The sequence below is a fragment of the Elephas maximus genome, chromosome 2 (genome assembly GCF_024166365.1).
Source record: "Elephas maximus indicus isolate mEleMax1 chromosome 2, mEleMax1 primary haplotype, whole genome shotgun sequence".
Classification (NCBI taxonomy): Eukaryota; Metazoa; Chordata; class Mammalia; order Proboscidea; family Elephantidae; genus Elephas; species Elephas maximus.
Window position 1 is genome coordinate 169822501 of NC_064820.1, and position 16981 is coordinate 169839481.

The following is a 16981-nucleotide window of genomic DNA, read 5'->3' on the forward strand; positions in this document are numbered from 1 at the left end:
ATGGCTTCCAGAGCTTCCTACTTCTGCCATGAAGAAAGCTTCAAGTCTCTCTGCCACAGCCCTGGCTCAAACCTCCTCAAGAAGGCTTCAGCCAGCTCCATATTCTTGGAAGGGATGTTAACTCACAAACAGAGTCTGGGACAGCCCCCCAATAACGTGGGAAGAGTAAAAAGAAACATTTTTAAAAAAAAAACCTTCCTTCAACATGGGGGAGGTGGCAAATCAAGATAACAGATTAAGGGGAACAGATGAAGGGGGGCCTCATCACCATGGCAACAAGCCCAACAATTCTGAAAGATGGGATTTTTCTTTTCACCTGTCACTCTTCCCTGTACTGTCATTCTCTTTCCCCCCTCCTGGCGGGAGACAAGTTGTGACATTTTCACTCCCACCAACAAGCTGCCTGGCTTTTTGGAAGTATGGCTGCTATGGGATTGGAGGAGAATGGGGTCTCCCAGAGGAGTGCTCAGGAGTCTCAAATTCCATTTCTCACTTTTCTTTAGTCAGAACTGGGAACCGTGTGGCATGCCTGTGAACTGTGAACAAAGCTCTTTGTTCTCAAACACAGGAGGAAGCCCCCCTCTTGTATGGGTACTCAGTCAGAGGAGGATTCAGAGCTCTGGTCCTCAAATAAAAAGGATTTCTGTCCCCACCCCCAGGATGCCCCAACATGAGTCAAAGAGAGTCAATAACAGCAACTGAACAGAAGACCGTGGTCTTGGGGATCCTTAGAATGAACTGAAAAACCTAAGGATGATGCTACCACAAAGCTGATGGCACACATAAGGAAAGTCACAAAGCCTTGCCTAAATGTAAACCCCTCTACTGTCTGGGCTAAGAAGATACCAACAGTACTCCTTCATCCCACACCTTATCAAATTATGCCAAATTTAAACAGCTGTGCTACATCTAAATTTGCTTTCTGATCAGAATGGTGATAGGGTCCAGGTACTACTTCACTCCATAGGTCTTTTCTGATCCTGCTACTACAGAATCATCTTGGCATAAAGATGAGTCAAGGATAGTATTTGTTTAGCAAGAGGTGGCAGTCATCTTAGGCTCTTTGGCTGTGTGAGATGTGCATCCTCCCCCCACTATCTCCATGGACCAGAGACCTCCTTCTGAAGTGTGGATGCTCTCCACCTCCAGACATAATCATTCGGTCACTGGGCCCTCTTCATCCTGTAGTTATATAGCATATGGCCCCCACTCCCATATGAAGATCTTCCTTCCCCAGATACATCAGAAGGCCAAGGAGGCAGCTACACTTGAAAAGACTGTTGGAGATAGCAACAGAAAACAGATGTCTGCCACTCCCTTATCCTTGAAGGCAGTCTATACCGAGAACTGGGAAAAAGCCATGAGGAAGGAAGCAGCCTTGGTGACCAAGGAGTCAAGGTGCATTTCAGCTATTGAAAGATTGATCACTTATGAAGTCAGCAGGATGTGTTCCTTATATGCCAGCCTTCTTGACTACCACTTTCCCTCAATTTTGTTTTGCATCCACTACCTCTAAGCACTACTGTCGATCACTCCTTGCTAAAGTGTAAGCTGATAATATGTTATAATGCCCCACCACACTACCCATACCCAAGTCCACATAGAACATAACTGTAAGTTCTGATAACCATAAGTCTTCCAAGGAATCTAAACAATTACTCTTCAGAGGCAGAATTTCACATCCCCTGAAAAGAAAACAGAGAGACATTTTGAGTGCTCTGCAAATTACACCAAGTGGGAATTCACTTGTTCGACCTACTCTTGAACCAAGCACCAAACTCATTTTTGCACATTTCCCTTATCAAGCCATTATACCAGAGCAGGAAAAATTCTGCCCCTTTGATAGTCATTTCTACTGCTTCCAAAGCCAGGCCATGCCTTGCCAAGTGTAACCCATATTCAAGAGCTATCTGCTTTAGCAATACAGAAAGCCACCAAGGGGCGTGCTTTAGATAAATCGTGTAGTTCTGCTGGCCAAGGCTGCTTCTGGGATGGGGGGGAGGGCATGCTGCTGTTCGACAGCTGCAGAACCCATGCTCAACCCAGCTGAATCCTGTACAATGCACCTGTAGAACTAGGGCAGAGGCTACTGACTTGGTCAGTAGAAGCCCCGTTTTTCACATATCCAGATTCAAACAGGCAGATGTCAGAGGTGTCCCTAGGGCAACACAGCCCATCCCTTGTGGGGCTAGCCTACATCCCCACCTGAAAAAGAGCACATGAACAAGTATAAAAGCCATGTCCTGCCCAGTACCACCAACCAGCCAACTATGGTGTGCACCTGTGCCAGTAGAGGCATGCATTTCAACTCAATGGGACTCTTGTTTTACCTGAGAAAACAATGTAAACAAAGGTGTTAAAGCCACCATGACATGTGGGAATGATATGCTTCTAAAATTTAAAGGTATCCTCTCACTTGTGTCAAAAATCTGATTGAGCAGGTTGTCCCCTCTCTCTGAGCCCTTACCTCCCAACATGACCACCAGTTTTTGTTTTACTGTTCTCACCACTTGGGAAGGTGTTGTCCCTCAGCATTGTGAACCCACAAGAGATGACAGAACTCAGGGATAGTCTCACCAGACTTATGGCCTTTCTCAGGCTCCACAGGGTGAGCTCTGTCCACACTTCTTAGACATGAGTACTTGTTTCCCAGCCCTTAGGAATGAAGCCCCCTGCTCCATGTCCTTGACCATCCAAAGCCAGTGCAAGATCCTTTGTTGCAGGCAACAGAGATTTTTAAAATTAGCCACCTGGTCTACTTCCAGTATGTTTTAGCAAGCACTTCCAATAGAGAAATGACACCAATTAAGTATAATTATTAGAATTTAATAGAGCCATTTTTCTATCTCAGTGCCTTTTTTACTATTTCAAGCCCTTTTAGTGTTTTTTTTTTCTTTTTCCCCCATAAATTGGGACTCAGAGCAGTAAGTTAAAGGTATACATCAGCTGGTCTTCATTATACATATGATAAGTGTCCTTTCTGGGGGTTTAAGTGTCTTATTGTATTGAGAGCAATGCAGGTCTAGGGTAAAGTTCATTTTAAGTACCAGTTCTCAGAAAAATGCTCAGAGACATAAACAATGAGCTAAGACAGTGTGTTGCTGGGTAAGAATGGGGGGCAGGAACTGTGGTAAAAAGGAAGGGACAAGGTTTTCTGAAAGAATGGGGTAGGTGTGAGGGTGTAGGTGTTGGTAGAAGCTGCCCTGGATTTTGGCGGGCATCTTCCACTCTAGAAAAAGCTTTGGGGAGGGGAGGAATGTAATTATAAATTAAACATAATCAAGGATGCTGGGAAATTTGTTAGATACGTTTTTTTTTTTTTTCTTGGGGACTGTTTTTACACTTGGGCAATGAATAAAAAGCCTTTCTAACTATTATGAGTCGGAATCGACTCGAGGGCACTGGGGTGTGGGTTTAACTATTATGAATGCTAAAGAGGGTTATGGGGTTGAGTGTATGTGTGTAAATATGTTGTTGCTTGGATGGGCTTTAGCCTCTTGGCTCACTTTACTCTTTCCCCTTCCCGTCCCCTTCCTCCTTTTCCTAGGACAAGACAAGCGCTCTGAGCCTCAGCAATGTGGCGGGAGTGTTCTACATCCTGATCGGAGGACTTGGACTAGCCATGCTGGTTGCCTTAATCGAGTTCTGCTACAAATCCCGTAGTGAATCCAAGAGGATGAAGGTGGCATCGTCTTCCCAGGCCTTTTTCCTAACCTGTTCTGTGATACAACTGAGTTTCATGGGGTCCCTTTGCTAGAGAAAGTAGGGAGTGACAGGAGATTTAGGTCAGCCCAAGGCAAGAGGTAAAAAAAGCTATTAGGAGGAAGGTGACAGGGAGGCAACCATGAGAAAGGAAGGAAAGTGGTATGTGTCAGAGACATAGCCCAAGAAAACAACTACATCAGCCAGAGATGAGGTAGTAAGATAAAGGTTAGCGGTTTGTGTGGACAGTCAGCACAGCTTGGCCCAAGAGCGATCACTACAATAGTTGTTGCGTCAATAGAAGTATACCTCCCAAAACAAGGGAGGGGATATCTACCCTGTGCTCTGTGCTGATCTTACATGCCTGGTGAATTGGGTTCTATCTTAGCCACCACAGTATAAGATGAACATTGACAAAGAGAAGTATATGCAGACAAGGGTGAACAGATTAGTTAGAGGATCCAAACCACATCAAATATAGCTGAAGGAACCTTGAGAAGAGAATTGGGGAGGATGTGAGATTTGTCTATAAAAATATGAAGACTTTTCAAGGGGGAAAGAAAACAAACTAGTTCTATGGGGCCCCAAAGAACTAATGACTGCAAACGATAGGGAACAGATGTAAGCGCAATAAACAAGATTACTTTTCTAATAGAACTACCCAAAGATGTGATAGACTATCCTAGCAGGTAGCAAGCTCCCCACCACTGGGGGTATGCAAGCAGAAGCTGAATAACCCTGGGCAAGACTATAAATTGAAGCACCCAAAGGGAATTTGGATAAATAACCTTCAAAACAAAGAAACCCAGTTGCTGTCAAGTCAGCTCTGACTCATGGTGATCCCATGTGTGTCAGAGTAGAACTGTGCTCCATAGGGTTTTCAGTGAGTGAAAGTATACCAGAAGTATACTTTCAGAAGTATACCAGGCCTTTCTTCCAAGATACCTTGGGTAGATTTGAGACACTAACCTTTTGGTTGCACCACCCGGGGATTCCTTCAACACCCCTCGTATTTCAATCATTTAGCCTCATTAAGAAAATATTTATGGAAATATTAACCATGTGAACAACACCATAAGCAAGGTATCTTGGGAGAGGCAGAGAGATGAGATATGCAGTCTGTGCCTTTAGTATCTTTGAACATCAACAAAGAATGGGCCCAGAAAAATTACTTAATGAGGCAACCTATGGTCTAGACAGGAAAGCCTGTAGGAGTTTAGAGAAGAAAGAAACTGGAGAAGGCTTCCAGGAAGACACAGAATCTGAAAGAAAGGATGAGTGGGATTTAGGCCAAGAGAAGGGGGAGAAGTGCACAGTCACAGATGACATCTTGTGATAGCGTGGTGACCTAGGCTGTTACCTTGTTTTGACTAGATACAAGCCATTGGCAGGATTTGCTCCCCTAGAATGTGCCCTAAGAAGCCCACTTTTCAACATACTATCACTCCTCAGCTCAGCTAACCCACTGTTGGATCATGAATACCTCCAGGTCACCTTGGAAGAAGACCTCTCTGACTATTTGTTCCGCCTGTTTGAAAACACTGTATCCCATTCTGTACACGAGGGTAGGAGGGGATATTCTGTCCTAGCATTCAGAATTTCCACATCATGGCTCCAACATTCCTTCCCCTCCCAGGCAATGTGTTCTCCTCACACACTCCATGCTCCCAAGCCCAGCCCATGCTTCCCTCCCACATGCCTTTATTTGGGCTGGTCCTCAGTGGAGAATACCCTGGTCCAATCTTATATCACAGAGGGTTCATTTAATAAAAATGCTACATCCCTACGAAATATTAACAAGGGCCAATCAAGGGATGGTAGTGTGATGGTATTTGGCCAGGGGAACTAGGACCACCTCAGTCCTACCTTTGACCAGCTTCCCCACCACCGCATCCTCTTGGAAAGTGTGATTGCATAAAGGGCAAAGCATAGCAAAGGTGTGGGCCTCATACCCTAAACCCAGTGCAGACCTTCAGAGAGCTTGACTAGACACAACAGAGATCCCTAGTACCTAAATAAAGGTTTCTTTGCCTATTCTGTCTTAGTTATCTAGTGCTGCTATAACAGAAATGCTATAACCTTTCAGTTAGCAGCCGATAGCTTTAACAAACAGAAATGTATTCTCTCACAGTCTAGTAGGCTAGAAGTCCGAATTCAGGGCACCAGCCCCAGGGGAAGGCTTTCTCTCTCTATTGGCTCTGAAGGAAGGCCCTTGTCATCAATCTTCCCCTGGTCCAGGAGTTTCTCAGTGCACGTATACTGGGTCCAAAGGACACACTCTGCTTCCAGCTCTGACTTCTTGGTGGTAGGAGTTCCCCATGTCTCTCTGCTCACTTCTGTCTTTTATATCTCAAAAGACTCAAGACACAACCTAATCTTATAGATTGAGTCCTGCCCCATTAACATAACTGCCTATAATCTTGCCTCATTAGCATCGTAGACATAGGATTTACAACACGTAGGAAAATCACCTCAGATGACAAAATAGAGGACAATAACAATACTGGGAATCATGGCCTAGCCAAGTTGACACATATTTGGGAGGGACACAGTTAAATCCATGACACCATCCAAATCACAAGCCTAAAGAATCTCTTATCTTACTCTTTCAAAGAGAGTCAAGGTCACTCCAGAGTCAAAGAGAGCGGCAGGAGAAGAGCTGGTTGTACTCCAACCTTAAAATGGGCAATGACACAAAGTAGGGGTCCAGGCCTGGCCCAGGACTGGTCAGAGGTGCTCCTTCTCACTGCTCCCCCAGGAGACAGTGCAGGGTAGTGGTCTAGAGCACAGGTGCCAGAGCCCAGCCCAGGCATCAGTCCTGCCTGCTTTACTTACTGTGTCATCTTGGACAAGTTTTAGTAACTTGATCCTCATTTTATTTTTCTGTAAAATGGGTACAGTGGTAGAACATACCCCATAGAATCGTTGTGAGGATTATATGAGAAAATGGTTATGAAGGGCCTGCCAGAAGACCAGGGCCATAGTAAACCCTCAATAAATAATAACAACGTCAATAATAATAGCTAACATTTTATTCTTATCATCGTTATTATTATTATTTAGCAGCCACCTACATCCTCCTTAAAATTTTCATTTTATTGCCCCCACTTAAATGTGCTAGGTTTCTTGAGCTATTTAGATTGTGAGTTCCGTAAGGTAAGAAGCTATGTCTGATTTCTCTTTGGACTTCTCAGACACATTAGATAAGTACTAGTAAAATTAATGTAAAATTGTATACAGAAGAGAGACTCTCTTGGAGGATGAAACGAGCCATGGGAGAGAGCTGCTCTCGTGTTAAGAAAATCCCACCATCAAAATCACCCAGCCTGAGAAGTAAAAGCAACACATTCAAGGTGGCTTTGGGCCATCTGTTTGTGCCTATAAAATCTGATGAGACCAGGCCCCCAGCCCTTCCTGTAGGATTACCATGACTCCCACTGGTCATGACCAGTACCAGATGGTGGTACCAGGGTGGCTAAAGACTGGGATCCTATTAACACTGGGACAGTGTTGACCTCACCACTGAAGTCACAACGTTTAGGTTAAGACAAAAAGCCTTAGAAGAGGCTGCCGGATCATGACATCACCTCTTGGAGACATTCTCACCCTTCCCTTTACAATGAAGATGTTTAATTTCTCAGGCACCAATATCAGGGTTTCTTGGAATCATTAATTCAAGGTCTTCCATCACAGTCTTCATTAATTACATAATTCCACTGGTTGGCATGACTTCTGCCCAACTCACTGAGACTCCTAATAGAACTTTTAATCTTCCAACTGCAGAAAAGATACTTCTACTGTCTTTATTAATCAATCCTGCCCTTAATTTCCAAAGCTCCATCAACTCACCTCTTATCCAAAGAAGATAAATGGAACCCATCCCGCTTGCTTCTCAGACTTTCCATTTTTGCAGTTCTCTTTATTATTCTGTGTTTTGCCTTCTCCAAAGGCAAGTAGCTCCATAATTGCAGCCCCCAACATCACACAGAGGCCTACAGTGATGTGATGAAGGCCTTTGGTGAGAGTCTTTCCTCTTATTTCTTTCCTTGGTCACAGTATATGGCTAACTCTTAAGGCCCTGAACCCCTAACTTAGTTCAAGACCAGCCCCCCATTCCCAACCCTGTCTACAGAGCCTTTTCTTGCTCTGCATAGATGAGAGAAGGAAGAGAGGACCAAGGAACAGGGGAAAGAGAGAGAAGGAAGGAAGAAGGCAAGGCCTTTTTTTAGTAACTTCCATGTTCAAACGGCTTTTATATACATTTTCATTAACCCTGTAATGTGTTGTTCTTGCAGTCCTACAGATGAAGAAATAAGAGTTCAGAGAAGCTAAGTATCTTGTCCAAGTTTGCACAAGCTACAAGCTAGAGGAACAGGAATTAGACCTTACACATGGCTTCCACAAAGCCGTTGGTATTAGCCAAAGTGCTTCTCCTAAATTTCTTTTGCCTGCCCCAACCACACAGTTGTTGTTAGGTGCCGTCAAGTCAGTTCCAACTTCTAGGGACCCGGTATACAACAAATGAAACAGCATGGTCGTGTGCCATTCACACGGTTGCCATGTTTGAACCCATTGTTGCAGCTACTGTGTCAGTCCATCTTGTTGAGAGTCTTTCTCTTTTTTGCTGACCCTCTACTTTCCAAGCATGATGTCTTTTTCCAAGGACTGGTCCCTCCTGAGAACATGTCCAAAGTATATGAGACAAAGTCTTGCCATCCTCACTTCAAGGAGCATTCTGGCTGTACTTCCCCCAAGACAGATTTGTTTGCTCTTCTAGAAGTCCATGGTATATTCAATATTCTTTGCCAATACCATAATTCAAATGAATCAATTATTCAGTCTTCCTTATTCCCACAATATACAAAAAAAAAAAAAAAATTGCCATTGAGTCGATTCTGACTCATAGCAACCCTGTAGGACAGAGTAGAACTGCCCCATAGGATTTCCTAGGTTGTAAATCTTTATGGAAGCAGACTGGTACATCTTTCTACCACAGAGCAGCTGGTGGATTTGAACCACCCAACATTTAAGTTAGCAGCTGAATGCTTTAACCACACATAGCAACAGGTAATTTTTGGCAACCCTCTTTTTGATCACCAGGTCCTTTAGGCCTGGCCACAGTGCCTGGTAATAATAAGATGCAGCCCCTAGCCATGGCATACACCCCTTCCTTTGTTGCTTCTCTTTCCCCTTTGGCATGCCACATGAGCAGGACAGATATCAAGTGTCACAAGGACAGTGGGAAGGATCCTGCAGGCATTTCTTCCACAAAAACACACTGAACACCACCGGGTGCTAGCCATTGTTTGGCACTGGGGACACAGACACAGTTTTTATTCTTAGGAACCTGAGAGTTTGATGGGGAGGATCAAAATATGCAAATACGTACATGTACAATAAGTGTTATGAAGACAGATGGCTGGTGCTGCCAAGTATAGGGCACAGGGCTGGTCCTGAACAGGGAGGAGACGTGGGAAGTGAGAGTAGCTTCCCTGAGAAATTGATGTTTAATAGGCTTGAAGCATGAAGAGGAATAAATCAGGGGGTGAGAGTTGTTAGCAAAGGATCCACAAGTGTCACAGACTCCTGCCTGGAAATGGGAAGAAGCCCAGGGAGTCCGGAATACAGAAAGGCTAAGGGAGGGGGGACCATGTGAGAATCAGCGGGTTACAGGGGGACTCCAGGCAGCTCTTAACATTCGAGTATAATTCAAACTGGCAGGTAATCTCAAAAATATATAACCTAATACACATTCTAAATTGAATAAAGGCTCGGATCCCCTCTCCCTTCTTTCTGCCTGGGAAAACAGACTGGAACCTGAGTTCTTAGCTAATGTTTAGGAAACAAGGGTCTGTATTATTCACTGCCTTGCTCCCAAAGGAAAATAATCTTCAGCCTCTCCCACCCCCAGGAGAGCCGCTGTCCTTTCATAATTATATGTGGCTGTGCTAACACGGGATGTATCGAAGCAACAGCAATTGAAGCCTCTCACATTTCCCTGGAATTAGTGAGCAGCTGAGAGGCTTGATAGCACAGGGGAGCATCCTCCACGGCAGGTGGTCACTATGGTTCTGAGCACATGTGCCATGATGAGGTCATCACTGAGGTTTGAGCTTTTATTAGGATGTTCGGTGATGCACAGAGGCTGGGCAGAGTTTTTTTCAGAAAGGCAAGCATCTGAAAAGTCAGGATGTAATCACCATTAGAGAAATGAGCCTCCAAAGAGCCAATTTGGGGTTGGACTTTTCACTCATCCTTTTTTTCTGAGTATCCATTTCAAAAAAAAAACAACAAAGACAAGGATGAACTATAAGAATGGCTGGTCTGTCAAGGGTGGACAATGGAAAATTCTGTTTCTCAAAAGCAAGGGGAGGAATGACATAAGCTTAAACATCAGCTTATCACGGGTCCTGCCACTTTGTCACTAGGTTACATATACCTGTACCCTTAAGCAGAGGTCTAACAAGGGTGTGGGGGGACAAGTAGGGTGCCACTTGAGGCAGTGCCCGCCAATTAGCAGTTTCTATTGGCCATCACAGTTTCCATGCCAGCTGTGAGATATCATTCAGCAATTTAACACTAATTATTGTAGGCGCTATTTTCCATAGTTAGGCCCCTGGCCTTAAGTCAATTTTAAGTCCTCAGTTTCTCTATAAAATGAATAGGATAAACTAGATTGGTGTTTTTCAAACTTGCTTGCACATTAGATTGAGGAAACTCTGTTGTTGTAATGGTTAAGAGCTACGGCTGTTAACCGAAAGGTCAGCAGTTCAAATCTACCAGGCACTCCTTGGAAACTTTATAGGACAGTTCTACTCTGTCCTACAGGGCTCGCTGTGAGTCAGAATCACCTCCACAGTAATAGGTTTGGTTTTGCATATTAGAGTCACCTGAGGAGGTTTTAAAACTCCAGCCATCCAGGCCACACCCCAGACCAATTAATCTGCAGCTCTGGGTAGGACTCAGGTGTCAGTGTTTTATTTTCAGAATGCTCCAGGTGATTCCAATATGCAGCCAAGTTTGCAAACTAGTGAACCACAGTAAAACCTGTGAAAGCTAGAACACATGTGTAAGGCAGAAACCCGTCAGAGAAGAAAAACAAATATTTTCCACTAAAACAAGTGATAGAAAAGTGGTAAGTAAGACTGCACCCTGCCAAAGGTGGAAAATTTTCGAGACCTGTAAAAACAAGGTAGTCCCGCCAAGTTCCAGCTCTCACAGGTTTCATGTAGTTGATTTTTAGCATGGCTCTCCGTTCCAACCTTTTGGCTATTCATCTCTTCTGAGATTCCCTAACAGTATTAGGAAGGAAGCCACTAAGCAGGTAGCACCTACTGTCAATAGGGAGATGAAGTCATTGGCTCTGAGAAGCCCTCCAAAACCCAAACCAAACCCACTGCCGTCGAGTCGATTCCGACTCATAGCAACCCTATGGGACAGAGTAGAACTGCCCCATAGAGTTTCCAAGGAGCGCCTGGCGGATTCAAACTGCCGACCGTTTGGTTAACAACTGTAGCACTTAACCACTACGCCACCAGGGTTTCCACGAGAAGCCCTCAGCATCCCTGAAAGCCAATTCTAATAATGTGGCCTTGGAGGTTTGTATTACAGTACATGCCCAGCTAAGTTATCTCAGACTTATACCATTAACTTGTGACTGTACCATCGATCTTCTCCTTTAAGAGAAATTCATGAAGTACCAGCAACTTCTATGATCTATTATGGGAATGTGTGAGACCTTTTAAGAAATGAAGCCCGAGGTGATTTATGTGGACTTTAAACTTTTTTTTTTCCTTAAGAGAATGTAGCAGAGAAAAAAATCATAGAGGATAGACATTTCAAGCTAATTTATAGAAGTTTCCATTACTTCCCACTAAAAAAAAAGTTGTTTTCAACATTTTTTAGGTGAGAATGAGTAATAATTCCTCATGTTTTCATTTTCATCATTTTCATGTGTTCTCGGTATAACGTCTCAGGGGTGTTTATTTGGCTTTTGACTTAACAGAACACAGTCCATGTGGCACTTCCTCTTGAGTGGATGACAACCAAGAAAGAATTTAGATAAATCAAGTCTGAGGGTTTCAAGAGGAGACAGAACCAGCGCAGATGATACATCATATGAGGCAAATGTGTCTGAATCATGGATTTTAAAAGGAAATAAAATTTGTAACCATTGTCAGCATTGCCAGTTGTAAGAGGATTCTCCCAGCATAGTACAGCAGAAAGGACAAAAACTGGATTAAAACTGCCGTGGCATGTATCTGTCTGGCCACAGTGGGTTGACTGGCTTCTCTGATCACTAGAATCATGGCAGTATGGAAGGGGAAAAGCCATAGACTTTTTGAGAATTCTAAATGGTTGACTTTTCTTAGATCAAATTCAAGAATATTAAGTATTTAGCTGCATGCTGGGCACTCTGGGAAATATCTGAATGTGGATAAGACATAGCCCTTGCCCCCCTCCAGACAGTGAGCACTCCTAAAGACAAAACTTACATACTTGAAGCAGAATCATCACGGGAGAATGCATACTGATGCATCAGCAGTACTAAGTGAGAGGGGCCAGCACCTTCAGTAAGCTGGTATAGTCTAGGAAGCCTTCAGGAAGCAGGTGAGAACACAATAAGCCTTGAAGTGAAGGTAGGGTTGGTGTTAGAAGAAACCTCCCAACCCATAGACAATTCTTCTCCCTTCCCTTAGGTTGGTCTATATCAAGCCTCACCTCAAAAATTCTGTGACTGTCTCTTAATGGAAAGTAATGGGGGAGCAGGACCAGCTGAGAGTTTGTATTTCATGTGATGAAGTTTCTGTCTCCAAAGGAGCTTTGAACAGAACCTTTCCCCTTGTCTAATAGGATATGCTTCTAATTCCATTTTGTAGTCTTATATATTCCACTTAACTCATCTGATCCTGGGGTGACTGTTGGAGTCCTTTTCAGCTCTAGAATTCCAACATTCTAGACATTACAAGCTTAGCAGCACTGGTCTGATCTGTTGATCTAGAAGGGCAGGTTATATATACTGATGGGAAGCAGTTGACACGTAGTGATCTTTGGGATGCATTCTCATTTTCTTTAGCTCATGCCCAGTTCCAATTACATTTTGCATGTTATTCAAACTAGTCCTGCATTCCCTTAACAAATGCTGTTAGAGGTAGGATAGCATTTTTCCTGAAGTAAATCAAATGAATTTTTACGTTTAGCCCAGTGATAATATATCCTCAATTTAAAAAAAAAAAAAAAAAAATTCAAAGCATTCTCATGGAGTAGCACAATTCTTGCTCTTAAAACTCTGCAGGTGCATAGATCATCGTATTTTACAGAGGTGGCAATTAAGGAAGGTCTAGAGAGGTTTAAGGGGAGTCCCCAAGTGGTGCAAAAAGGTAAACATTTGGCTACTAACCAAAAGGTTGGTGGTTCAAATCTACCCAGAGGCACCTTGGAAGAAAGTGATCTATTTCTGAAAGGTCACAGCCCTTAAAAGCCCTCTGGAGCAAAATTCTACCCTAAAACACATGGGATCGCCATGAGTCGGAATCAACTTGACTCAGAGGCAACTGATTTGGTTTGTTTTTTTGGTTAGAAAGGTAAGGAGATAGTTAATGTCAGAACCAGAACTAGAACTCAAGTTTCCTGCATCCCATTCCCAGAAGTGTTTCTACTTGGTCATGTTGCTACATGTATCATCATCAACAATATCATGAAATTATTCCACCTTTAGAAATCGCTGAATGTTAAGAACTAGAAAAGATCTTCAAGATGACCCAGTCCAGCACACTCAGTAAAGGGAGAGAAGATCAGGCTTGTTCATAGCCGCAGAACAGTTTTGTGGGTTCATGGGAAATGAAGATTAGCATTATAGTTTAGGAAAGGAGTTGGACAGAGAGGACAGTTGGGGTGACATTTTAGGTCCAGTTTTGACTCCTCCTTGCCAGTCATTGCCAAGGACCTGGGGAAGAACCCCCGGTCCTCCTGAAAAGGGTTTCTGTTTGATCCCACAGCAATCCATCAACGAAGCCATACGGACATCGACTCTTCCCCGGAACAGCGGGGCAGGAGCCAGCGGCAGCGGCAGTGGAGAAAATGGTCGGGTGGTCAGCCACGACTTCCCTAAGTCCATGCAATCGATCCCCTGCATGAGCCACAGTTCAGGGATGCCCTTGGGAGCCACAGGATTGTAACTGGAGCAGATGGAGACCCCTTGGGGAGTAGGCTCAGGCTCCCCCTGCCCGATCCCAAACCCTTCAGTGCCAAAAACAACAACAAAATGAAACGCAACCGCCACCAACCACCACGACCACAGGGAGGATGATCCCACAGATTTTCCTGAAGAATTAAAAAAACACTTTCCTGTCCCTTTTCCTTTTTTGATGTTCTTTCACCCTTTTCCATTTGCTAAGTGGGGATGATAACAATTTGTACTGCAATAAGAGGAGAATAACCCTGTCTAATGAAGTCTGTGTCTCTGAAAATGGAGTCACTGGAACACTAATGAGGAAACTGTACTGTGTTCTTTTAATTTGGCTGTTAATGTGTCTTAGTGTGTGCAATATTTTTTTCTTACTAATATCCATGATTTGCAGGTTCTGTTATGCCCATTCCTTCTCCTTACTTACTCCCAACGCCCTGCTCATCCCTCTTCAGTTTTTAGGTTTGGGATTCAAGATTTGTTCCACCTTATAAGCAAGCAAAAGGAAAAAAAAAGAAAAAAATGCAACCTTCAAACTAATCTGCCATGGGGGCTCTCCAAGTTACCCTCCACTCCTAGCCCCAAGCCGTGGATGGAGACAGATGTTGTTGTTAGAAGAATGGGCTGCCTTCCCCTCATGGACACTGCCTAAACCCTGATTGAGTTGAGACTGCTTGTGAAAAGCAGCCCAGAATGAGGGTGTTGGAGAGGGCAAGGGCAGATGTGCAATCAAAGGAGGACTCATGAAGCTACTGCTGGAGGCTCAGAAAAGCTTCCTTTGATGTGTAGGAGCCTTTCATCGGTCTTAGATGGAGCAGTATGGTTCTTCACAGTGTCATCCTCAACCCTGAGTAGCATGTACTTCTGCTATGCTGAGGTCCAAAGGCACCCTGGAAGCTGAAAGGCATTCGGCCTCTTGGACCAAGTAGAGCCTTGGCAACTGCTGACAGACAGAGAGGTATCACCCCCGATTCTCACTTTTCCCTTGCTTGACATCTGAGCAGGGAACCCCACTGTGGAATACACCTTCTTTCTCTGCAGAGCCTCTGATATGGGGGAAATGCTGTGCTAAGTGCAAAAGAAAGGTGATGGAAGAATTTTGGAAGAGGAATCCCCATCAAAGCCCAAAAGCAATAGAGCCTTCCATCATGTGCCCTGTCCTAGGTTTGAGAGATCAGATATGAAGCTTAGGGTTTTGCTGACACAGACAACTTGGGTTTTTATGTCAATATGAAGATTGTTAATTTAGCATGTGGCCAGATAACAATCTATCACCTTTATAAAGCAAGACGCCATGCCCAAGGTAGAATTATTTGAAAGTGAATAGAGATATGGATTAAGTTGATAATGACATTGGGAGACTTTAAGATCCCTGACCCTGACTTCTAGCCCAAGGAGGCTGACCTTCAACCTGGTTAAGACAGAATGAGGACATTGTATTCTAATGACCAGAATCAATATACCTACAATTGTGTCTATAAAGCTGAACAAAATCAAGAGTGGAGAAGTGACAAGGTTCATGAAGAGAAGCCCAGGCTGACGGTAACTTTGGTTGAGGGAGCTGTACCAAGTCCCTGATACGCAGCTTTCTTGGAGATTTCAACTCTCATTCTTGGTGCAATTGGGTTCCAGCTCTCCAGCAGCCACTCTCCTAGGTGCATGAATCAGTATGTGCCATGTGTCATTCGCTTTTATTGATAACCATACTCTGGCTTGTTCCGTTACTCTCTACTTCTAACCAGTCTTCTCTGCTAGGGGTTATCATTCGCAATTGACAAGCTAAAGGTTTTGGAATCGACCTAGGGGTAGGTGCAGCATGATTGGCTTTATCTGTGGATTGTTTCAGTGGACACCCACTATCTCTGTGTCTCTCCTGTTATCCTTCCATCAGCCACAACAAAGAACCATCCCAAAATGAAACTCTTCACCTGTCAACTCAAGTGTTGTTGTTCAATCTCTCATATGTCAATGTAGGCATGGTACATGAACCAGGACCTTCAAGATGGATTATCGCTTTCTGCTACTACCAGCTGACACCCTGCCCCCTACCCAACCCATGCCCTTGTACCAATACCAGATTTTTCTCAGCCCTTACCCTACTACTGCAGAATCTGGTATGCCCCAGCATTAGGGAGAGTCTGCATTTTGGAGAAGTTGGAAACAATCCCCTACCATCAACATGCTTCAAAGACCTTTTGCCTTTGGCCTGGTAAGATGCCTTTCCAGCCACTGAGCCCACCGGTAACATGATCTGAAAAAGAGAGACTGCCTTTGCTAGAAATGAGGGCCTATGCTATGTGGGAGTCCAAGACTCCAGTAGAAGATGCTTTTCATCAATGAGGAGTGAAGGGGAAAACAAAAGCAAGAAAAAAGTTAACTTGTATTATGTATTTTTACTACACTTTTCTTAAAAATAGAGCAATGGGAAAACTGAGAGATTGACATTTTTCTCAACAGGAATCCATACTTAACAGTTCTGGCTTTCATTAAATTTTGTTCTTTGGTACCCGGGCCTTTTATTTAACATCTATATTTGTTTCAACTCTCTTGGCAGATGTGTGAAAGGATTTTTGCTTGATTGGGCACTAAATATTTTTTTGGCTCCTGTTTTTATTTCAAATAGACAGGTTTTTTTTTTTTTCTTTTTTTGTATTTGCATAAAATGAAAATATCACCGAGAATTAAATCACTGTGGATCCATTATCTACTTTTCATTTTTGTCCATTCCGTTTTGTGCCATTTCTAAAGCTGGTGCCCTAGAGATTTTTATTCCCTTAATTTGTGAGCCTGAGTCCAGTAGGTTTTTAAGGGTAACCACTGTGTCTCACTGACGAACAGGCCTCAAACAAGCCCTTTCAGCTGAAATAGATCACTGTGAGTGATTCATCCAAATAGGATAACAAAAAAAGACAAAGAGTGGTATTGAGTTGTCAGGGGCCGCAGTTCTTATCACATACAGAGAAAGTTTTGGCATGTAGCCATCACGGTATCTCTGGGGAACTGCATGGCTCACAAGGAATGCCTCTCAGAAGTCCCCAAACTGGAATCCAGGTATATCTGTGATGTGGACAGAGTCACAGCCAGAAACAAATC

The 16981-nt window shown here is 43.7% G+C and overlaps 1 protein-coding gene across 4 annotated transcripts in view; it reads left to right on the top strand.

Annotated features, from left to right (window-relative positions):
- The window catches only part of GRIA1 (glutamate ionotropic receptor AMPA type subunit 1), a 394780-nt gene extending 378317 nt beyond the window's left edge, over nt 1–16463 (top strand). For all 4 annotated transcript variants that reach the window (XM_049874162.1, XM_049874164.1, XM_049874161.1 and 1 more), the window contains 2 exons: nt 3548–3682; nt 13680–16463. In XM_049874162.1, coding sequence (XP_049730119.1) covers nt 3548–3682; nt 13680–13880 — 336 coding nt within the window. In that variant the 3' untranslated portion in view covers nt 13881–16463. The remainder of the gene's footprint in view (nt 1–3547; nt 3683–13679) is intronic.
- The last annotated feature ends 518 nt before the right edge of the window (nt 16464–16981 follow it).